Here is a 25131-nt window from a genome sequence, read left to right as displayed (position 1 = left end):
CATTGTCGTACGAGAAAGTAGAGCAATTGCTTACAATATGATCAACATTGGAATATTTTATTTTATTTTTTTCATTTTAGTTATATTTTTCATTTATGTAAATCTCAAATACGTAAAATCATCGCATTTGATTAAACTCGGTATTCTTGTGTGCAGCTGTTGTGTATTCGGTTTCTTGTCTTGCTTGGCTATAATTTTGGGGTAGTTGATGTGTTCATTTCAATACAAGTTTATGATTTGTTGTTGTTGTTGTTAATCATGTTAATACAACAAAAACCAGCATCACTACCACCTGGACCATCTCCTCTGCCAATAATTGGAAATATTCTCGATTTAGGGGATGGTAAAAATACCGTGAACGTGTTCCGTTCTCTCCGAAAGAAATATGGTGATATATTTTCTCTGTCTCTAGGATCATACTGGGTCGTTGTTGTCAATGAAAAGGAAAATCTTAGAGAAATATTTGTTAAGAATTGAGAATTTACTTCAAACAGGCCGCCGCTTTTCGACATGAATATATTTAAGAATAAATGTAAGAAAATATATCTTTTATGACATTATTATAAATTGAGAACGATGCTCGTCCATCGGCATGAACTACTGTTTAGTTTATATTCAAAATCACAAGAACTTGATATACATAAAACAAAGACAAAATACAATACATTTAATATTATATGGAAATAAAGTACTATAAAATAAACTACATGTAATACTAGTCGTAATATAAAAAACTTCATGATGTTCGGTAGATTAACCGACCTTATTCAATAACGGTCACTGTGTGGTGAAAGATACTTATGTTTTCGCTTCACTATTATGCTTTACTTCTCGTTCTGATTGAAATAAAATGATATCAAAGTAATAAGACTAACAAATCAATTTCGATGAAACTTTTTTCTATTACGTGTGTGATGCATTTCAATAGTTCGCACCGGAAAATTTATCTAGTCAAAGAAAACAAACAAAGCATTATTTTTAAAAACATCGCTTTTCTAAGGAATGAAGATAATTTAATACGCCAGACGCGCGTTAAAAAGCCAAAGAAGGTGAAGATCATTGAGGATCCAAAATTCCAAAAAGTTTTGCCAAATACGGCTAAGATAATCTACCCTTGAGGTAAGAAAATCCTTAGTTTTTCGACAAACTAAGGATTTTGAAAATTATGTCTGAGTTATAAACTTAAACGGAGGTAAATATCAACCATAAGACGAAAACAACATAACAACAGAAACAATGATGTGCATCAAAAACAAATGTCAACAAACATAGAAACGAACAAATACCTGACTTGTAACAGTATATTATACTGCGAAACTAGATAAAGTTAAGTGTATTAATAACATAATAGTATAATATGATACACTGAAGAGCGTTAAATTGTTGTATTTGAGAACATTTTCCTGTTTCTTAATTTTAGTATATAGAAATCAGTTTCTAATATTAGGAAGACTAGTGTTTCCCGGGGAATCCTTGGCAAGAATGGAGTTATTTCTTTATCTGACATCAATGGTTCAACGATTTGAATTTTTGCCGGTGGAAGGAGAGAGGCAACCTCCAATTGATCCAGCAAGGGGAATACTAAACTTTCCTCAGCCATATAAGATTCGAGCTATCCCTACACAGTAATTACTAATATCTATTAACTGCTCGATTTAGGAAATAAAACGAAGAGTGCGTTTGTAAAGATATATTGTAGGCTGCTGTATAAACAGTTAACAAAAGTTAATTTCTTATATTCTAAAGAGAATAGACTATTACTAACATTGAGATAATTACCTGTTAATTTTACTCTTCTTGTATTGTAAAGCTTCATTATTATTTATGAAACAAAAGTTGCAAACAGGTCTATGAAACTTGAATGAATATAGTTGGTAGCCTTTATATAATGTCCACTGAAAACAGTATTATACAAACTTGTCTTTAGTTTTAATGTTGGGTTCATTTTGCAGTGTGGCGTCGTCGGACTCCTGTGAACATGTGAGCTTTAAATCTGTATAGTCACAATAAACTCCTTAAAAGACATATCATAATAAATGTGCATTTACAATCCACATGATGAATATACCTTTCGATTTTACGGTAATGGTTAAGTTTAAGTGTGCAACATTTTAACAAAGCTAATACAGGCCTGAAAAGGAAAGAAGTAAAATATAATAACACTTGTGTATGATTCTATACATTTTTATAGATTGCTTCTTTCGGTCTGACTTGGGAAAGATCCATACAGCATGTGGTGTGGTTTAACAAGTTTGCTTGCGCAAAATCCTTCCCCAAACCTAGAACAGTTGTGTAACAACAGAACAAACTATATAAATCAGCTGAAATGTTCTTAACTCATCAGATCGATCCACAAAGCATAAACAACACAGAAGAGACAAATAACAGATATTATAGTACCCTAAGTTACTGAAAGTAAGCTGTTTGTTTAGGCTTGATGTTCAGTTCTTGTCTCGGAATCAGTGACATTTACCCCAAAATTGTCTTTGTTCATTTTTGTCTTTAGTAATATGACATATGACAAGGCATAAAATAGAAACATATACAAAAAAGACTTTGTAAAATTATTCGTAAACATATTTTCTTAATAATAACTGTAATTACACAATTTTTCTAGTATTTGTCGTAATTCACAGAAAAGCATATAGTTTTACTTCAACGAAATAGCGCTTGGTATCGGTATAACGATACCCGCTATAAATTTGAGGACGATTTAAAAAATGTATATACATAAAAGGAATGTCGATTCAAGCATATTTGTTTATGTTATTTTTTTCTTATATCTTATCTGATCATATGTATCTTTGATGATTAGAAATTAAAACTAAGTTATCCCTCTTACACTGAATGTTAATATTTAAATTCGTTAAACAGGACAAGGTATTTGTCAAAATTGGATAAATCAATTATTAGTACCACTACGTTTTTAATAAGAAAATACCAAAAAATCATACATGTTTCTCTATTCTTTATGTCCATTCGGATTTTGTTTCGTTGTTGAATTTTTAACACCGATTAGCGAAAATCTTCACATGTGCTGTATAATGAGTGGTAAAATTCGAATTTTGAAATGCCCACTAAATGACTCAAACATATTTTATTTTCCTCCATAACAATACGTTATAATAAGAGTGTTGTAAAGGGGGTACCTCCATGATGAATAACATTATATAAAATTGTTGAATTATGTGAACGGTTATGTTTGGTGCTTGACGATAAAATATGCACTATCTTTAGAACGATAAAATAATCGAATGGTTTTGGCGAATCACGTTAAATTTTTTCACAAAAGGTAAATTATTTGATACCTTTGACAAAAGATTGTTGACGAAACACGTAAAATATGAAACACTGTGAAGCTAACGGTAGCTAAAAAAAAACATCTGACGTCTGACGGTAAAGAGCATTACATTACAACCCTCTTATAATGCATTATACATAAATATTTTTTGGGAATCGGCTTATATCTTAAATTGAAAACTGAAGAAATGTAATCAGTTAAATGATAATAATAAAATTAATACATTTAAAACATAAAAAAATATATATTATATCTAGAAAGAATTAAATTAAGGTTAAATATGCTGGTGTTCACTTACTAAATTAAAGACAACAGTTTTAAACCGATGTATAATGATTTTTAAAATTCGTTAAGAAGGTACATATCAACGTATAGAAACAAAATTACTGAGGTAATGGTACTCGTCTCCTTATATGCATGCATCATATGCCATACGAGTCTAGAATGCCACTGCTGGTGGACGTTTCGTCCCCGAGGGTATCACTAGCCCAGTAGTCAACATTTCGGTGTTGACATGAATATCAATAATGTGGTCATTTTTATAAATTTCCTGTTTACAAAACTTTGAATTTTACAAAAAACTAAGGATTTTCTTATCCCAGGCATAGATAACCTTAGCCGTATTTGGCACAACTTTTGGGAATTTTGGATCCTCAATGCTCTTCAACTTTGTACTTGTTTGGCTTTATAAATATTTTAATATGAGCGTCACTGATGAGTCTTTATGTAGACTAAACGCGCGTCTGGCGTACTAAATTATAATCCTGGTACTTTTGATAACTATACTCAGTAAAAAATTTCTGATGATAATAAGAAATTATTATAAATTAACAACTGAGATGACCGAGACTGAAAACATTGCGCATTTGACTATGGTATAGGTAAATTAATTTGTGATAATGGCCGTAAATAGATATCAAGGTTACCAGGATTATAATTTAATACGCCAGACACATGTTTCTTCTACATAAGAATCATCAGTGACGCTCAGATCAAAATAGTTATAAAGCCAAAAAGTGTAAAGTTGAAAAGCGTTGGGGCCCCAACATTCCAAAACATTGCGCCAAATACGACTAAAGTAGTATATGCCTGGGATAAGAAAATCCTTAGTTTCTTCCAAAAATTTTAAGTTTTATTAACAAGAAATTTATAAAAATTACCATATTATTGATATTCATGTCAACACCGAAGTGCCGACTACTGGGCTGATGATACCTTCGGTGACGAAACACCAAAAATTCCAAAAAAGTTGTAAACGTGTGTTGTGTCAATTTCAGTTGTTCTTCCTGTTACAATTACTGGAGTTGTTTTTGTTGAACTTGGCCAGTTACTTTTATTTTTTGTCTCTGATAAGGGTTTTATGTTTCATATGAGGTTTCATATGAGTACCAAACAAGTCTGTCAGTTTGCAATTGGGGAACACAATAAGTACCCATTGGAATACCGAATTGTGGAATATCAATTCGCAAACTTATATGGATATGAAGGACGGAGGTAAAATCATAAAGTCAAAACAAAGACTATAATAGAGAAAGAGTCAAGTCGAGGACCGATATACTTTAAGATGCATATATAAGGGTTTTTTCACTAACAAATCCAACTAGTTATCTTATTAATGCGTAACAATATTATTTTGATACACTAATTTCGTAATTGTATTTCAAGACCATAATTATTCAATTAATCCACAGAAGAACAATGATTGCTTGAAGCATGTTGCTTTTTTTGGCTTTTGTTGACTCTCTTAGTATATTTTTAGTTTCCTTCAAGTCATGCATTAAGTTTACAATTTCGTAATTATTTTAGTTAGTTTGTCTATTCCAAAGACAAAAAAAACTTAAATTTATTTATAAAAGAGGGACGAAGGATACCAGAGGGACAGTCAAACTCATAAATCGAAAATGAACTGACAACGCCATGGCTAAAAATGAAAAAGACAAACAGACAAACAATAGTACACATGACACAACATAGAAAACTAAAGAATAAGCAACACGAAGTATTCATATTATCATCCGATTGACCAAATTAATTTTAAAATTTTGGTCCCTGTACCTGCATTAACCATATTTAACAAAGAGGCAAAAGGTAACAAGAGGACATTCAAAACTGATAAGTCGAAGCAAATTTGATAAGCACGAAAAACTACGACTAGACAAACAAGTCCATAAATCACTAGATAGACAACTAAATACTAAACAACACTAACACATCTTATCTCAAATGTGTGATAGATAACATATTTGTTACGTTTAGAGCAAGTGTTTTTCGACAGACAATCGGTATTCACATGGGAACTTATCGTGTTTCATTTCTTGTCGGCTTGTTCTTTTATTGATATGATACAGACACCATACAGGAGCTTCTTATGAAGAATGAAGAGAAATTATCATATTGATTTAACTTCACGTTCCGCTTTACAGTTGATCCAAACAACTTAGTATTCCAAGGTTTATTTATTAGGTTGAAGGCATCTATACAATTAAGTTTTACTCATATCTTGACTTTCGTCTAGAAATTGACAATGAGGGTCGGAAGGAACAAAGTTTTACTACAAAGGAGATGATTTCAGATTACTTGTTGTGAGCTTTTAATTTTAATGTAGCAATTTTTTAAGCAGCGCCTGCATATCAAGGATATATCTTCAATTAAATCCATTCTGATTACGTCTGTTTTACGAGCGCAATAAGAGTTGGTTGACTGTTTTTGGAATATCTGTTTCACGGAAGTCCCAAGTAATGTTTCAATTGTCGTTACAACGATCTTATTCTCTTTTGCCACGAATATGCTTACCGAATAATACTGGGTTTGTTCTCACATGAGCAACAACAGATGTACCACTTGGAGGATGATCTGTTTATTATTCAGGAGCACTAGAGATCATCTCTGGTTTTGGTTGGTATTTATAATACAAATATTCAAATCTTGTAAATGTCTGAAACGAAACACAACCTACTTTGTTTTCTTTTCAACACATACTACCACAAGCGTAGCTACAATGAGCTAGCTATACGTGTATGACAGGGTTTACTCCACCATTATTTACACAAGGAAATGCGAGACCGAGTAAGCAATATGACATGTTTTCCATTCTTGTGATGTGTTCAGAGATTGGCAAAGGACTTTCCAAATTGTTATAATTTTACTTATCAATAAAGAAAGATAATAAGATTTTTATCAAAGATTTATTATAACAAATATATCATATTTACATATATACATATTTTTACACTTTCAAATAAACATATTTTTACACTTTCAAATAAATATTTAACAGATGAAAAATAAAAATGGCTAACTGTCACGTATCAAACATGAAACTATACAAAAACAATATATAATCATGTTAAATATATCCTTACACATGCATTTTTTGTATGATAGATATATTTTTAAGTATTGATCATCAGATTATCAAAATGTAAAATACAGCAGCATAACTATCTATGATCATGCTATTGTGACTTTAGATGAATCTGCTTATTCTTTATGACACCTTTTAGTTATATAGCTCGAGATATGCTTAGGTAGTTAAAATCCTCGGCTTTCTTTATTTTTTTATTTATTTTCGCGTGTGTGCGTATTTCATAAATGCACTTTGGACTCAACAAATCTATGTATATCAATATTTTTACTTAGCTCTTTTCATTTTTGTCCTTTTATCTATTGTACAAATGAAGATAATGAATATAAAAGTATGATACTGATTTGTGTGTGCAATATCGAGATTTTTGAGACTATCGAGACTGTTAAAATTTCAAATTTAATACAAAAAGCTTGCCGAGTGTCTCCATTATAAATACCGAGACTGCAGAAATGGTGTATCTCCTGATATATCGTGATGGAATCTGTTTATGATGATAGACGATATGTTTCGGGAAATTTATCTTCCTTTTGTCAATTATCTGCACACATATCTTGTTTATAGAGGTATGGTCTCTTCTCAAGTGACGTCAAAATAGCTAAAATACTACTATAGAAAGTTTTTCATATGTTAAAAATATAATCATTTAATGTAAACATTGGTCAAAGATATTATTACACTTGATTTTTATTTTAATTATATTCTCGTATTCCCAATTTTTCAATAGCCAAAATGATCACAAAAAGCGGATGTAATCAAGAAGTCGATGAACAAATTAATAAGTTGGATTTGAAACATAATAGGACTTCTTCAGATGTTGCAGAACATATCAGATTTTATAATATCAAGACCGTATTATACCTTTATATTACTGCCATTTCAACCTACAGTAGAATATAACTCTGTTTAGTCCACTGTATATAAATATTGCGTAGATATAGATGATGTAGAATTATGTATTTCACAGACTAGTTATATGTTTACAATATTCACAAACGTTTATGCAATATCATTTTTATTGTATGATATATCTTACATGTTTTAAAACAAGACCATAGTATTCAGCTATCTCACAATATTACATACCAGCAACTTTATAAATCATTCGATGCCAGGAGAAATTATGCATTATATATTGCTTAACAAGTTATGTTACGCGTGTTTGGACTGAATCTATAAAATAAAGTTGTTGACGTTCACAAAAAATTTGCAATAAACCGTCTATTGTAAAACTCATAGTTTGCAATGAAAGCAATATATTATTTTTGGAAAACAAAATATATCTGATATATTTGTTCTGTCTGTGTCAAGAAGAATGTTTGTCTTAATTTAAAAAAAAAACAAAAAAACATATGCATATTACATCAATGAAATTCTAAAAACAATACACCATTCTAATGATTCAAATTATAATGATACTAAATTGAACATACTGTATTATAGCGCCATGTTTTAAAGCGAGTCATTCAAACAGACAATAACGAAATGTACATAACTTATTTTTTTTTCTTCTGATTATTACTAAATCATAAATATATTGCATAAAAGTCTATTATCTACCAAAGCCAATAAAATGTGATTTTTATGGTAACAAAATTAATTACGATGATAGTTTCAATTTGCATATAGTATGTACCATTACTGAAGTGCTAATGTGCTTTTTGTGCAAATCTCTCTCAAAGCTATCATATCAAAGTAACAACTGTGTCGAAAGTGTTACCAGAAAACGTATCATTTTTAGTCTCTGTGAGCTAGAAGAATCTCACGTTTTATTTATATTCTCTTATTCTGGTAGTAGCTGTGTTTATTACAGATACGTGTACATATGTGTAAACAATATTCCAAATAAGTTTGAAAGTGATTCCTGGTATGTTGTACATGTGCAGTATTTAAAGTTAGTCCTTCCATGTTAGATTATTTTTACCAAATTCACATAAAAATCAAACAAAATTTTATAAATGATATATGTTTTAATTAACATTCATTATATGGTAATGTTACAATAAAGGGAATGTGTGTTCGAGACAGTTTGTCCTCGATAATTTTAAATCTCCTGCAAGTCTCATTTTGAAAATTAAAAAGATAATACCGTCTACAGACACTTCTTTAAGCTGATGTTCTACACGAAGCCATATTGACATTAGAAATAATATTGTGTACTCCAGATTTCGATAACATCTACATTCAATTAGAAAATAATTAAAATAATAAACAAAACAAATACTATTCGCATATAACAAATTTACCATTTGTAATGCTATACATTTAACGCTTGAAGAACACTTGATATGATAAATACACACAACAAAGAACTTAACGAACGTTTTAAGTTTAACCCGGAACTGGTTGGGTTTTTAGAATGTTGTATCACAGATGGCTGGACCTCTTTAGTTGGTGAAGTCTTTATTTCGGTGGTAATCGTCGTTGTCGACGTTGTTGTCGTTATAACTTTGATAACGTCATTTGGATGTCGGATAGTACATGAAAATCCGGAATTCAGAAGTAAGAATGATATTGATTCATTTATAATTTTGAAATATACATTTGCTGCTTCTAGAGAACATAACAACGCTGTCACTGTAAATGTACATCCAACATATTCATTTGTTACCCTAGAAAGTAAAAGACAATTGAGTTATTTGTTTCTGTCATTATAACGTTAACTGATGCTTTGAATAAATACTTCAGATATACGTGATATGCTTATACAACAAATCAAGGTTACAACAAATCAAGGTAACCTATCAATAATCTTTTAACAATGAAATTAACGTAAATCCCTAAATAAACTAGATATTGCAGAACACTCCTGAATGGTAAATACCCAAAACAAAATTTAAAGTGTATTTTCTAAATTTCATACCATTGTGTTAAAATATATTTGTAAAGTGGTACTTTCATAAACACCTGGAAGGATAACTCATAAATGGTAAATGTCAAAATCATCAAAATTAAACTTGACCCGTATTTATTTTCTATACCAATGTGTATTCTTATTTTAAAATTTTTTCGTTAGCGTTACTTTCGATATCATCCAGAACCATTTACTTTTGAATAACATATACTGTAAAGGTCGAAAAGGTGGAAACCAAGTTTATGATCAATGACACAGTGTTCAAAAGTCAAAGGTGAATGTCAAGTGATACTTTAATTTACATCCGGTTACAAAAGAAATGTATTGTTTGAAGGTAACTTGCATACAGTGTAACTTGAACAGTACATGTGAAAACCATGAGAATATAAAATGAGTTATACTATTTTTAATGGTCTATAACATTTTTAAAATTTCAAACGTTTGGTAAATTGGTACATTAAATATCAGCTAGAAACTGAACGTGTGACGGATAGACGGACGTTGAACTTCGAGCATATTCACTGTACAACTGATTCCAGGTTGTGTATAAGGAATTACATGCAAATATCATTAAAAATAGTATATTTAAATCATTCCAACATGAAAGAAACTTTGCTAGGAAATGGTATAATTCCTAATTATATCTGTTCGATGTTTTAAATTAATTAAATCATATAATCTCATTACAATCAATGCTTCTTACCATAATTATGTCCTACATTGTTCATAGTATCTTTATTACTTTGTGTATTATGTATTGTGTATTTCACTAAATACTTGTTATAAAATAATCATTGTATAATGATGTTTATGGATCTTGCCCGACAAGGGCCCATGATTGGTATAATAAAAAAAATGTCTTATGTCTATAATCCAATTGACAATAGAAATGCAATTGCATGGGTGATACAAAATGTCTTCTAATACACTAAAAGCATAACCGGACTTCATCTGATTTTAAACAACAAAATTAATACATACGTGCACATGTGCAATTTATAATGTTTTGCATCAGTCTCTTGCATATTTAATTGTTCTTGTCTACGTTCCTGACACTTTTTATATGTGCGTTGTAATCGTTGAAAGCAGCTTCTTTGTTTAATATATTCTACAGAAGATATAAAAAAAAATGGTTAATATACAAAAAGAAATGGTCAATATAAAACAGGTTTTCATAAAAAAAAAATTAACCTTTATCTTTTTAAAAATCCAACAACAAAGATCATGTGGCAAACTTTTACATACAGATCTCCGTTATAGTACTGTAGTGCATATTCGTGTTTGTTAAATTAATGTGCTTCAATTCAATATATGACAGAATGTTTTAACTCAATACCAGAATGTACATTTGCAGTCAATATCAACAGTTTTTATACAAGTTTAAAATCGGAAATAGTAATAACAGTAATGATGGCCTGTTAATGTTTAAGAAGGATAGTTTCACTATTTTCAAAATGAGTATAAAAGGACGACCTTAGATCTATCTGAAGTTATGAAATAGCTGGTATTGTCCTTATCTAATACATCATGATTAATATAACGCGCAGTTACTGTTTATATTTACAATGTCTCCTTTTGTGTATTACGACAGTGACATGGTGCGTCACCAAGATCAAAAGCAAAATTATCGATAAAGAGAATTCATATTTTTCAGCAAGTTAAAATAAAATGTTTTAATCTTGTTAACAATCTCAATGACGACATATGTAATATGTCTAAAGCAGATGCAAATGGCGATAAAAAGGAATAAAGAAAAAAAAACGTATTTGTCTATTTAGGAGATAACTGTATTGTATTTTAAGCTCCGACGGCATCAATTGGGGATTTGATGGTCGCAAATTAAGTTTACTGGCGACGCATTAGCAGAGACAGTAAACGGGTATTTGCGACCATCAAATCCCAAATTGATGCCGTCGGAGCTTAAAATACAGTATTGTTATCTCCATTCTAATGAAACTGACAGAAAACAACGTTAAAACATGTATTTAAAATCTGTCATATGCCGTCTGCGCTTGCGCGTACGTCCCATAGCATCAATTGTCAATTGATGCCATGTAAGAAAGTGACTTTATCCAATCAAAATGAACGTTACAAACGTTGTTGCATTAGAATATCAGTTTTTCATAATGATCATAGAAGTTGCAACAAGATAGTATTCATTTTGTGAATATGGCCCCTGTATTTGTAAATTAAATTATTTCATAAATGATTATCACGTCTGTTGCAACACTAGAAAAATCAGAACATATGGGTTTAAATTGTGATGGCACACTAAAATGATTCAATATTAAGTCACAAGGAATGCGTACGTATTCTAATTTTGACATGATATTGCAGCATCTTTTGTCTTTTAAATTTTAAAGTAATTAAATCCACCAAAACATCCGCCAAACATTTAGATCCTCTTGAATATTTTTCATTTAAAGTACAGTTACGTAAAGTTCCAAGTAAATGATTTAACATAAGCTTAGTTGTTTTGTAACACTGTTCAATGATGGATGTTTTGTTCACATATTTGTTTGTACTTGTATATTCAAAATCGATTTAAATTTGAACAACTGTTAACCTTAGTTGTCATTTTTTTTCACATCCAATCTTTGTTTATTATTTGTTTTTTTTATCATTGATCATATGCAATACATACATGTATACTTTGCCACCTGTATCCTACTCATTATCCTAATACATATCATATTATGTACGTTGATACACTGCATGTATATTTTTCCAATATCCATAGACAATTTTAAATTGGATTTCCTAGTTAATTTGTATCTTTTGTGTATATTCTGTCACTTCTACTCAGCCCGTTGTTTTCTTGTTATGTAATCAGTCTACTCCCGAATGATCAATCAATTTTTTCAATTATATTTTTAAATATTATTGGTATATGTTAACTCGTATACTTTCTATATTTATAACGAGATAAAGCCCAAATGACTAAAATATGTTTTCTTCATATAGTTTCGAATGATATTTTGATTAATGTTCCTTGCAAACGCTGTTATTACCTTGTTAAGTTTGCTATTAGATGCTTGATTTATTTGTCTCTATTTTAAACATGCAACTGTAAACTTATTCAAAAATACTTTTATACAAACAATACCGACGAATAGGCTCTTTTCTTACATACAAGTAATTGCTTAAATGATTCATATGCATTGTACAAATCTCATTCTCAGACATCAATTTTTAACTTGCTGATGTTTCATCGGGAAATTATTGTACAGAATATAGGTTAAAACTAACTTCTCATTATATGACTTCCCCAGATAGGTCTTCTCGTGCGTTCTTATGCATCAGCTGGTTAAATGCATGCAATGCAAGCATACTTAACACCAAATGACATTGTTATTATTAACACTTAATATGATTTTTAAACTAAATATTTAAAATATCTAATGAAGCATTAGTTTTACAGTTGAAAAAGAAGTTTTTTTACATGTTATATTATCAAAAGGTAAATAAAATGTCTTTCCTTTTGATAATTTGTACATACATAGTCATCAAATGTACCTGGCTTATAATTGTAAACACCAGACGCGCGGTTTTTTCTACACAAGATTTATCAGCGACGCTCAGATAAAAATAGTAAGAAAACCAAACAAGTATAAAGTTGAAAAGCATTCTTCTATGTACAATTCACAACATGTTCATAAAAATGTATAATTATACATTGGATCTTTATGTTAAATGAAAAATTAAAAAAAACTGTTAAAATTATATGAATATCAAGTGCAATAATATCTTTTAGAAAGACAGAAATATACTGAAAACATATACCACCTCCCCAATGATAGTCAAAGTACAATACCATAAAAAAAATCCACTTTTCAAAATTGATCAGGTTATGATCTTAATGACACCAACAAAAAGTCTACTGAGTTGGTGCTAATCATTGGTCAATATCCTAATACTGGACCTACCTGCTGCTAAATGACCACATATAGGGGAAAAGGCACTGTCTAAAATATGGAATTCTGTTAAGGTTTCTTGGTCACAGTTCATAAAGAATGGTTGTGAACACGTTTTATATTCCTGAAAAAGACTATAAAAGTGAAACTCAATTAGTAACATTTGAAACAAAATTGTATCAATGTAAAATAATCATTACAACCTTCTGTCATTATATGATATTACGATATTCCATACATGCATTAAATTTGAATGTAGGTTTACAAACAAGTATCTGACCGGTTTGAGTCTTTACAACTATTTTCGGGTTTTCATTTTGTTCTGTTTTGTATTTTAGCATTGGTTTTCGGGTTTTTAATAATAGTAAGAACCATATTAAACATATTATGACATATGTTTAGTACCGTATAGCGGGTTATTTTCGCGGGTGTAAATTTTCGCTTATTTTCGCGGATGCTAGAACAAAATTGCAAAAATAAATTCCGTCAATTCAAGTATAAATGCTAACGCCAAAAAAGATCACCGCCAAAAAAAATCACCGCCAAAATAATTTATATACCTTATTCAATGAATATCGCGAAATTTTACACACGCAAAAATAATCTGCTATACAGTATGTGTGAGAAAAGACTGTCTCTAATTTTTGTACTATTTTCACATTTTTTGAACCATGAGAGAAAAATATTTCTCCTCCGTAGTGATTTATCTGTTCTCGGCAAATAATTGGTCGAAATTAAATTATGACGTAAAAAAAATTCTTGGTTTCCTCTCAATCTTCCGATTGTGTCATTATGATAAGTGACGTCATTTGTTATCAATTAGTCCATTTCTTTGTATGCTGGCGGTTTTTTTAGTTGCAAATCAGTGTTTCTGTTGTTCCATTCTTTTCCTCAAGTAGTCTATGTGTTTCCTTCGGCTTTGTGAGCAAGATTTGTTTTCGCTTAGTCGATTGATGGCTAGTGAACAACGGGATACTAATGTTGCCTTTACTTGACTATGTTTTAAACTGAAGCAATTCATTCTCAAATCAACTTGTAGTTTCATTGATATATATATGATATGTTTAAGTTATGATTTAAGTTAGTTTAGTTGTGTCTAGTAGGTTTTTATCTTCTTTTTTAGTCTATGTTATGTTGTTGCTTTTCGCAAATATTGTTCTTTATCAAAACAAAACAAAAATATGTGCTGTATGTTCAAAAATAAAATATAATAAAAAAATACAGTGAAACAGTGAAATAGCTTCAGACTGAAATGGAAGTTTAAAAAATTATTCAATTGACTTTTATTCCGATAATGTGAATACTACATTGATCTGTTATGTACTGGTAAATTGCATGTTTTCGGTTCTAGTGCATGTTTTTAACGTGTTTCTAATCAAATAAATCATTATTTCTCAACAATTCAATGAAAAAGATGTATACAGAAAAAGTACAAAAATATTGAAATATCGACATAGGCTTTCAATTCAGGTGTTATATTCCTTTTTCTGGGTATAAGTGACAGAGGACTTGCGTCATTTCCATACGATGTTTATTAAGTGCATCAGTAATTCTTTGTTGTCTTCATGGAATTTTGGTTGTTCAATGCTTTTCAACTTCGTACATTATTTTGTTTTTTTAATATTTTTGTCCGATCGTCGTGATTCTTTAGTGGATGGAACGCACAGCTGGTGTACATACATTTTAATCCTCGTATCTCTGATAAGTACAATGTTTGAGTACTTTGACAGAAATACTTGTTTTATTCTAAACTAAAATTGATTTAATAACTGTAGAAATTCGTACACTTGAAAAATGTATATTTTTATTTGAGTTTTATAACTTTTTAGTCTACTCTTTCTACACTTCCCAGTGTTACGTCCCTGAGGAAAGAATTGGTTAAGCTTAAGTTTTACTTTGAGTGTTTAGTGACTGTTTTGTTTTTGGTGTGTGCTTATTTGTAGAATATTTCAATCATATGTGTGTGTATTTTCTTACAGGATTTCGATCATGCAGTATCCAACGTAATTTTGGGGTCTTTCTTTCTTTCTGTTCTACACAAGCCAATGCCTACATTAAGTCAGGAATATAACAGTTGTTATCCATTCGTTTGATGTGTTTGAGCTTTTGATTTTGCCATTTGCATACGGACTTTTTGTTTAGAATTTTCCTCGGACTTCGGTATTTTTGTGTAATTTTACTTTTTTATCATACTTTCTTTATTTTGCATTATCTAAAGCGTAACAAACATGTTTTAAATGACGTCCAGATCAAACTTCGTGATCAAGTCTATCGTCTTTGATAATTATATTTGTTAAAAACTATTTTACAAAAGTGTTAGGTAATACTAATATTTTATATATTCAAGGTTCAATGTAATATCTTTCTACGTGCTTCTGTTTTTGCTTTTGTTTCCTTCTTATTGTTTCATTCGTCTGTTATCACACTTGTCATTGTTGGTGGTGAGTTTTTGTTATAATCTGCACGCAATTCTTTTTATATTCAGATGTGCAGAAATAATTCTTATTGAATCAAATCGAGCTTTTCTCATTTCCTTCATCACTAATACAAAATATAAGATCAATTTCATCTTAGGAATTCGTAATGTTAATTTCTATCCAATTAACATTGATAGTTAGCTAAGGTAGTTGTATGGATGAGTTCATAACGCTTAAATGATTAAACCATTGTTTCTTGTTTCTTGGGAAATTTTTGTAATACAAAATAACCACACATAATGGAATTGAACTTGTTATTTTATAAATATTTTATCAGACAAACTCGGTTGCTCATTTCTTAAAGAAAAGACATTGTAACACCTTCCTGTTTCATTGCGTTTTTTGTTTGGATGTAATTGTTTCAACCCATTAGACTTTACCCTGCACGTTGGTTGATGCTGGATACAAATTTAAATTATTGACAGAATTTTGAAATTATTCACATGCTTTTTTGGTAAAATGTGTTAAAATCACGATATATCTCGAGTAAGGGCATAACTGTATATGCATAACTTGAAAATGTATTTAATTATAACATAGGTAGATGGTCCTTATTAAACATTAAACATAATCTATGTTACCGTGAGCGCATTAAACGCCTGTCAACAACTGTCCGTTTATATAAGTAATGATGATAAACTGTATAGAAGGTATCGCTTGAAACCAAAAGGAGTATAACAGTAAATACTTGAGGGATATTTCTATTTCATCCAATGTTATATCAATGTTTTGGGCAATTTGTATGATTTTAATTGGTGTGTATGCTGTACCTGCAAATTTGATGTAAAGTAGTTTCGTTGTAGTCTGGAATGAATCCACCAATAGGATACAGGATATCTTCATAATTTTTCAATTGAATAAGCGGCCAAGAACACGCCATGTTATGGGCTTCCGAACACTGTGACATTACGTGTTTCCATAAAGTCACTGAAAATAGAAAATGTTATATTGTCATATAATCTTTTCTTAAATCCTTTCAGTAAAAGGCTATAGGCAAGTATTGTAAAGCTGGTAAAAATGAACCTATTATATTAACAACACCAATAAATTACAATTTAATAACAGTCAAGTCAAGTTTTTTTTTTATATAGACTAGACCGTTAGTTTTCCCGTTTGAATGGTTTTACACTAGTAATTTTGGGGTCCTTATAGCTTGTTGTTCGGTGTGAGCCAAGGCTCCGTGTTGAAGGCCGTACGTTGACCTATAATGGTTTACTTTTATAAATTGTTATTAGGATGGAGAGTTGTCTCATTGGCACACACAACATCTTCCTATATCTAAGTAACACAGAGAAAAAGCTAAATGATTTTTAAAACATTAGAACATGCAGATTTTGTTTACTATGTTGGGCTTTGTGTACTATTGCTCAACTTTTAGTCTTTTTTTTTTCTTTTTAGCGTGGCGTTGTAAGTGTACTTTCCGCTAATGAAATTGAATGTCCCTTTGGTATCTTTCACCTCTCTTCTGTTGTTATAGAAAACAAGAGTGTAAGATATATTAAATTATCAAAACAGAAAAAAACGTTATAGTTTAAGGCAAACATCACCATAAAGTGGACATATAAACAAACATTCCACGGAAGCTTGTGCCTCGCCTGCAATATTTGCTGTCGGTGTAAAGGTGTCATAATGACTTAGACGTCTAAACTAATTCCACTTATAAAGTAAAATTCGCATGAAAAAAAATGTTCTCTTCGCATATTTCTTGATCATGAAGAAGATCCAAATTTTTTCCAAGTTTCGTAAAATTTTATAATTGTTTGAAAAAGATAGTGATCTCTAAACAATACTTTACATACTGGGCCTGTGTTGACCCAAACGACGGAATGTAGGATCGCTCTGCCTCGCACTTGCGACAAAAAAAAAATGGTTACAGTGTATTGTACATTGATTTTTTAAGTTATTCCGAATCGATCTATATATTACACATGCATATAAAAATTGTTAAAAATAAATGAAAAAAAGATCTTGAAGTTGAAGTTTTCATCTTATTTAGAAACATCTTAATTTTCTTTGTGTTGAAATAACGATTGGAGACTATCATCATAGACCCTAAAAAGTCATTAAAAAAAGTAAAATCCGAAAAATACTGAACTCCGAGGTAAATTCAATCGGAAAGTCTCTAATCACATGGCAAAATCAAATGAAAAAATACATCAAACGAATGGACAACAACTGTCATATTCCTGACAGGCATTTTCAAATTTAGAAAATGGTTGATTGAACCTGGTTTTATAACGCTAAACCTCTCACTTGTACAATAGTCTCATCAAATTCCGTTATATTTACAACGATGCGTGAACAAAACAGACATAATAAATAAAATAGTCAAAATATTGGTAAAAAGTCCTAACAGTATGCAACATTAGCATGTTTAACCAGTCTCTAAGGTATATCTGTAAATAGTGGGATTATTAAGAAAAGTACTTCAATAAATCACAGATAGTACAATCAAGTTTTTCATGTTTGTGTGTTGCTAATTTTCATATCTTGATTTATCAAGTCACTTCTCAAATGACTTCATGCTATAAGAATATTCTAGGTGATAATTTATTTATTAACATGGTACGTTAATGTCTAAAATGCATTTCTGTTATTGCACCAAGAGGGGAATGAAATCGAATTATTTTAATCAGCACACTCAACCGCAATGATTTTTGTATCTGTTAATTGTTTCGACTGTTATTATTATCTCATTTTTCACATTTTCTTTCATATTTCCAGTTCAAAGAAGAATCCCGGGAAATTTCATTTTTTATATTAATAAAAAAATTCATACAATTTTGGGATGTTGCATCTTTCGTTATTGGAATTTTTACAATAGAGCGATGGATAATTGATAGCGAGATGCACTTCAATGTCAAAATATTCCAAATGAAGAAAGGCAAAGTGTCAGCATGTATGGTATTTGATAGAAAGCATGCAGAGAGTTACGGTAATTCTGCCGATAAAATCAAACCTCGTGGGCCACTTCATGACAAATACGTATATTTTATGACGATTAATCAATATATTATTTATTGCTTCATTTACTCATTCGATTAGTGATAACTTGCAATTTGTTTCTCATTTTCTGAATTGTTCATATTTGGTGTTTTTCCTATTTTCATATACTCTAAAACGGATTGGTCATATAATAAACAAATCAAACTTGACATCCTTGTACTATAGCAGGGAGAAACTTATTACAACAAACAGATCAAAATGCAAACAAAAAGAATTGATGCTCAATCATGCCTTTCCAAACTGTAGAACAAACTAAAGATTCGCTCTAGATCTTATTCAATGCAACATTGCGTTTAAGACATGTCGTCAGAAGCATTAATTGTTTTGTCTCCTTTTTTTCTGCTATTGGTAAAATATCTTTTGAAAAATGTCAGCAATATTGAAGCACAACTGAAGTGTACAATTGCAAAACTCTTGTTTCAGACGACAAACATTTTACAAACCAGAAAACAATGAAAAGAACAGTTGATGAAAATATGACCATCTTTCCCATAAGATGTATTTACAGGATTTGTCATACTGATTATACACGTTTGATGCGTTAATTGCGATTTACAGTAACTGTTTGGAAATTGTCTATGATAATTATATATTGAAGACCAAACATAGAATAAAGATAGAATCGTGAGAAATGAACATCCTAATTAAAGATGGCATTCGTTCAATTATTTCGAAGACAGTCCGCCATTAGTCTTAATAAATTACTTCACTATAAATATTCCCTCCTTATAAGTATATCCAATACATAAACAATGACACATGTTTTAATTAACGTCTCCTTACTGAGCTGCTGAATCGACAAGGGTAGGTCAAAGATTCCCGCCAAGATGTTTTGATTGATGTCAAAGTAATCAACGATGTCTTGTGAAACAAGCGTCTTAGATGATTTGGTAGATGAAGCAGACGTACATTGGGCTCGCGACGTTGGACAGGACGTAATGGAGTGTTACAGTTACCTTATTTCCTCTTTTTCAATTATGGTACTATCAGAACTGATTAAACGCTTAATAAACAGCTTCGGTTCTTATTGATTCAAAGATGATTGCATGACTTTCAGCGCGAACATTGTTCAGATTTGCCCTTAGCATAAACTACCCTATGGATTTATGACTAATTATAGATCGTCAGGCAATTTAAGTATTGTTGGATATAACGACTGACAAACTTCCATCAAAATTAGTGCTTTATACGACAAAGCAGTTAACATTGTGAAAATTTCTGAAATATACTGATAGAAAAAAATTAGCAACAATTTAAAAAAAAAAAACACCAATATTTCTAGATAAAGCAATAAATGAATTATTGCAACAACAGAAATCAACCACAAGGTGCAATGTTAACTGAACAAAAACTGGTTAATAAACCTTTTTTAAGATTTAAACTTTCTGAGTTTTAATATACTTTATCAAATGTGTTTTCGTATTTTTCAATCACAAATCAAGACCTGAAATCACTGCTTTTAAAACTATGTTTACTTGATTTTTAATTTCTGATAGTCTAATTTCTAATAGTCAAAACTCATGACGTATATAGAGCAACATAATTCCTGCAAGGACTACCAGAAAAGTAAAAATATTAATATAAAGCTGAATAAAATGATGCATCCGTGTAAGTGGACTGGTTTTATTTCAATGTTTTTCAGCTTATAGTATTTGCTAAATGTAGCATATGATTGCATCGATATATAAACGAGCATTATGTTTCAGATTATCATATAACTTTGCCATCTTTCAAAATCCATATTTGTTTTCATTTTCAATTTTCTTTTAAATATAATGTCGTGGTCTGCCCTTTACAAACAAAACCAATCAATACTTAATTGCCGAATGCTCGTGAACCTCTACTCCTTAGGGCTTTTTAAGCTTCAAAGTCAGGCTTTGATTGACAGATTGTTTCAAACTCACGTTTTCTCCTCATCTTTTGTTGACTTTAGTTACATCAAGACGTATAATTGTTTTGTGCATTTTAGACAGCTAGTTAAGGATAGTTATTACTGTGATGTATGCTTTTTTAATCAATCATAATATTTGTGTAAGAAGGCAGGTTTAGTGTTGTGACACAAGTAATTACATTCTTCAGCTTTGTCTATTTTGATTTAGATTAAAAAGTATTCTCTTTTTTCATCATTTTCGGTTTTTATAAGGGCAACATCTTCAAGTTTCAAGATGGAAAAATAATCCCCTTTTTTGGCCTTAACCATTAAAAACAATGTTCAGAATTCTGAATTTTTTACATTTAAATGTAAGCGAAATCCATATGTCCAAGTTCAAAATTTAGATATGACGTTTTTAATCTGCCGCAATGGGATAGGTAGTCCGAGATTGGTGTGGCGTCTACCGGCTTTTTTAAGTCATGTTTGAATCGTTGGATTACCAACAGATATATAAGCCAAAGGTGGTTAAACTGATACTATAAAATTCAGTATAGTTAGTCTGATTGATTGATACAGCATCATAGTCAATAGGATATATACTCAGGAGAGAAACAAAAGCATCAAACACATAATAAAAAAACGTGTAGTACAATGTTAGATGATTTCTAGATGAAACACGTAAAAATACGTGCTTGCGATAGTCTATGACAATATGTACCTTCCGTAAAATAACGCGTCTGTTTCAATTTACCCTTTTCAAAATGAATAATACACGCTCAATTTTTCATGTTAATTCTACTCTAAATGAATGCTGTTTTGATTTTAGATTATGCATTTGATTTTTTAATTATTTAGCTTCTACGATTCATCTTATATGTAGAATGATTTTTAAAACTAAGACACAACATCAGATATAAACCTCGTGTTCCTTCTACTAAGTTAGTAAGCTAAGACCTTATATATCCTACCCTCCCTCTAAAAAATTTAAAAAAATCATAAAAAAATATGATTACAATGCCAAGTTTAATAGTAAAACACTCGTTCACTTGAATACAATTCCAGAAGTCACATCAAAGAGGCTAATATATTTTTATTAGACAGTGTCTTGACCCTTTAGCCCTTTCTGGAATAATTGGTTTGCCACACATGACTTCGTTGAAACATTAATCGCTCGGAAAACCTCTAATTAATTAAAAATTTCTGAAACTGTCTAATGGTAATTGAGTATTGTGTGATTTAAAATGTCGATCAACAATGCATCATTCTCTCTTGGGGTTTAAGTTTTCAATTTGTCTTTTTCAATTTACTTGTGCAGATTTAGTGAACGATAGAAATAGAAAATTAAAGTCTTTCATTATTTAAAAAATTTTCAATGAGGAAAAAATAGTCGGACACTCAAAAAAAAAACACCTTAGGAGCTGGCATCAGTTCTTCGAGTAACGTCAATATAAAAATATTACTTACCATATGAGGTGCATGAACAATTTATTAATTGCGAATTGAAAATTTAAAACATGTTTAACACTACACTAAAATGGGAAATACTAACAAAGTTGTTGTCCTATCATTATTTGCATTTTTGTGAAATCATTTTATTTTCAAATTTCCAAGAATTTGTTTCAAACTATAAAACACTTAAAATGCATGAATTCTAATTCCTGTTTGTAGCCCTGTATAAAGTTCAACTTAATTTGGTTTGCATATTAGGTGTAATACCATCATTGATTTTCCCCTACTTATAGTCTTTGTTAAATTTGCACTTTTCAAGAAAATCTGTAGAATTTATCTTTGTTTCAAATAAAGAAATACTTGGCATGAGTAAAGTTTTATCCTATTCAGTACTATAGAAAAAAATTCACATAACATCTCATTGCATATAAGAAAATAACCATCACTGGAAGTTAACCAATCAAATTTCTCCCCTTATTTTATATGTGTACAAGGTTTAGTAAAAAGTAAAATCACAAAAATACTGAACTTAGAGGAAAATCAATTCGGAAAGTCCATAATCACATGGCAAAATCAAAAAACTAAACGCATCAAAAACAAATGGACAAGAACTGTCATATTCCTGACTTGGTACAGGCATTTTCAAATGTAGATAATGGTGGATTAAACCTGGTTTTATAGGGCTAACCCTCTTACTTTGATGACAGTCTCATCAAATTCCGTTATATTTACATTGATGCGTTAACTAAACAGACACAATAAATAAAATAGTCAAAATATGGGTACATCAGTCATCATCGTATAACAATTTTAAAAGGAACAATTTAACAGAACACAATTCATCTCTCTACAAACACATTCATTGATTTGTGTGTCTGACGTCAGAAAATTTTATACGTCACATAAATTTGTCGTTCAATGTGCATACAAACAATTTTAAATTTTACAAAGGCAATTTTAGCATATAGGGTTAAAACATCAAAAGTATGTAAGAATAAATTTCAAAAACAGACCGAGATTGAAAATAGTCCAAAAGCTATATATAGAATTTATAAGAATCCACAAATAGTACTACGCGATTGAAGGATTTTGACGTTTATGGTTCAACGTATTTTGTAATTCATAATAGAAATATATCATAATGACATTAACTAGAACAATATCATACTGACGGGATCTTTTAAAGTACAGAGTCACGTTATAAGAACCAAAGAAATACAAAAAGTCGCAAATACAAAGCACGCCACCAAAAAATAAAAGACAATACAAACACATTGACGAGATGTATAAGTACCGAGCCACGTCAAACGGATATCACATAAAACCATTCAACAGTAAAAGTAATATTAATAATAGAACAAGGACAAATGAAAAAAACTATAAAACACGTTGTTAAGATGATAAACAAAATGTAACCTCAAGATTATAAAATATTCTATAGAAATCCCAAATAAAAAATAATGGTGCTTTCAAATACCCAAGACATATGTTTATGACACAGAAATGTTTTACTGCAATAAAATGTAGGATTAGTTACTTACAACCGTCAAATTCAAGGGAATATTTTTGTATGATTTGGTGGTATTACATCTATAAGTTAACAAAACTTCCGCAAAATGATTGAAAGTGTAACAACTTTGATATCTGAATGCAAAAAGGAATAATGATTTATACCTACTTTCGCATATTGTTAAAATTGTATAGATATAAATCAGGACGTTGGATTTTTTTTTCTCGTCTGAATTGTTTAACATTTTGTTATGTCAGGTTGCTAAAATCTTAAGTCATTTTGGTATTTGCTGGATAGTTGTCTGAGAACTTGTCTCATTGGCAATCATACCTCATCTTTTCATTTTTGTATTAGACCTAGATAATATACAGTCCAAAGAACAGGCCAGAGGCTGGTCTTTCTGTACAAGGTGGATATGGGTTTCGATTTTAGTCCCAAATTCAAATCGTAAAGAATTTCTATTAAATAGATAATCTAAATGATTTTAAAACATAAAACGTATTAAAAACTTTATAAGTTCCAAATATAGCGAACAATTACAATGTTTAGTTTCTTGTGTATAATTCGGAGTTTAGTATGACTTCCATTATCACTGAAATAGTATGCATATTTGTTTAGGGGCCAGCTGATGGACGCCTCCGGGTGCAGGAGTTTATCGCTACATTAAATGCCTTCGTCTGTTGTCTGCTCTATGGTCGGGTTGTTGTCGCTTTGACACATTCCCCATTTCCATATTTCCATTCTCAATTTTATACAATATAAGAACACATTCTTCTAAAAAGCAAATAGGTTCTTTCTCTCCCTTCGCCTTAAAGACATAATTTGTATCTTCGACGGAGAGATACAGACAACTTGATGATCGGATGCATTTTAGAATGCTCTCAATGAACAATATGACATATCACTGATATATATTATCAATAGTGCCCTCGGATACTGCGAGGTTGCGTGTAATGTCAGTTTGCATTCATTGATACCGTTATCTTCGCACTCCGAGAAAAAAAATGTTAAATTATACATGTTATATTAGTGACGAACTTTCGACAAAATAAGAAGAAAAAATACGATAACATTGTTTGTGAAAATGATAGATTAGCGTGCACACATAATGTAATTTAGTTGGAAAACAGTACAATTTTGCGGCAGTCCCAACACGTTGTGTTTTATATATATCAAATCTTAGAATTAATTTGATTGTCGTTCTTACTTCAAAAATGCTGTTCATGTTTCCTATTCATCAGAGAGTGAAATAAACAAAGAGAAGATTGAATCCGTTACCATGGCATATTCATTACAACGAATTATGGGCCTTGGTCAAATGTCAGGCGTAAATATCGGACTCCATGACGTGTACACGCCCATTGTTTGCTAAGTAGTAATAGA

The 25131-nt window shown here is 30.5% G+C and overlaps 1 protein-coding gene across 1 annotated transcript in view; it reads right to left on the bottom strand.

The window, feature by feature from the left end:
- Window positions 1-6472: 6472 nt before the first annotated feature.
- Window positions 6473-25131, bottom strand: part of LOC139481126 (uncharacterized) — a 37517-nt gene continuing 18858 nt past the window's right edge. Inside the window, exons 2-5 of the mRNA XM_071264235.1 lie at window positions 16681-16837; window positions 13446-13567; window positions 10501-10627; window positions 6473-9277 (exon numbers count right to left, since the gene is read on the bottom strand). Of these exons, the coding sequence (XP_071120336.1) occupies window positions 8923-9277; window positions 10501-10627; window positions 13446-13567; window positions 16681-16837 (761 nt within the window). The 3' untranslated portion in view covers window positions 6473-8922. The remainder of the gene's footprint in view (window positions 9278-10500; window positions 10628-13445; window positions 13568-16680; window positions 16838-25131) is intronic.

Source organism: Mytilus edulis, chromosome 7, assembly GCF_963676685.1.
Source record: "Mytilus edulis chromosome 7, xbMytEdul2.2, whole genome shotgun sequence".
Classification (NCBI taxonomy): domain Eukaryota; kingdom Metazoa; phylum Mollusca; class Bivalvia; order Mytilida; family Mytilidae; genus Mytilus; species Mytilus edulis.
This window is presented reverse-complemented; position numbering and strand designations above follow the sequence as displayed.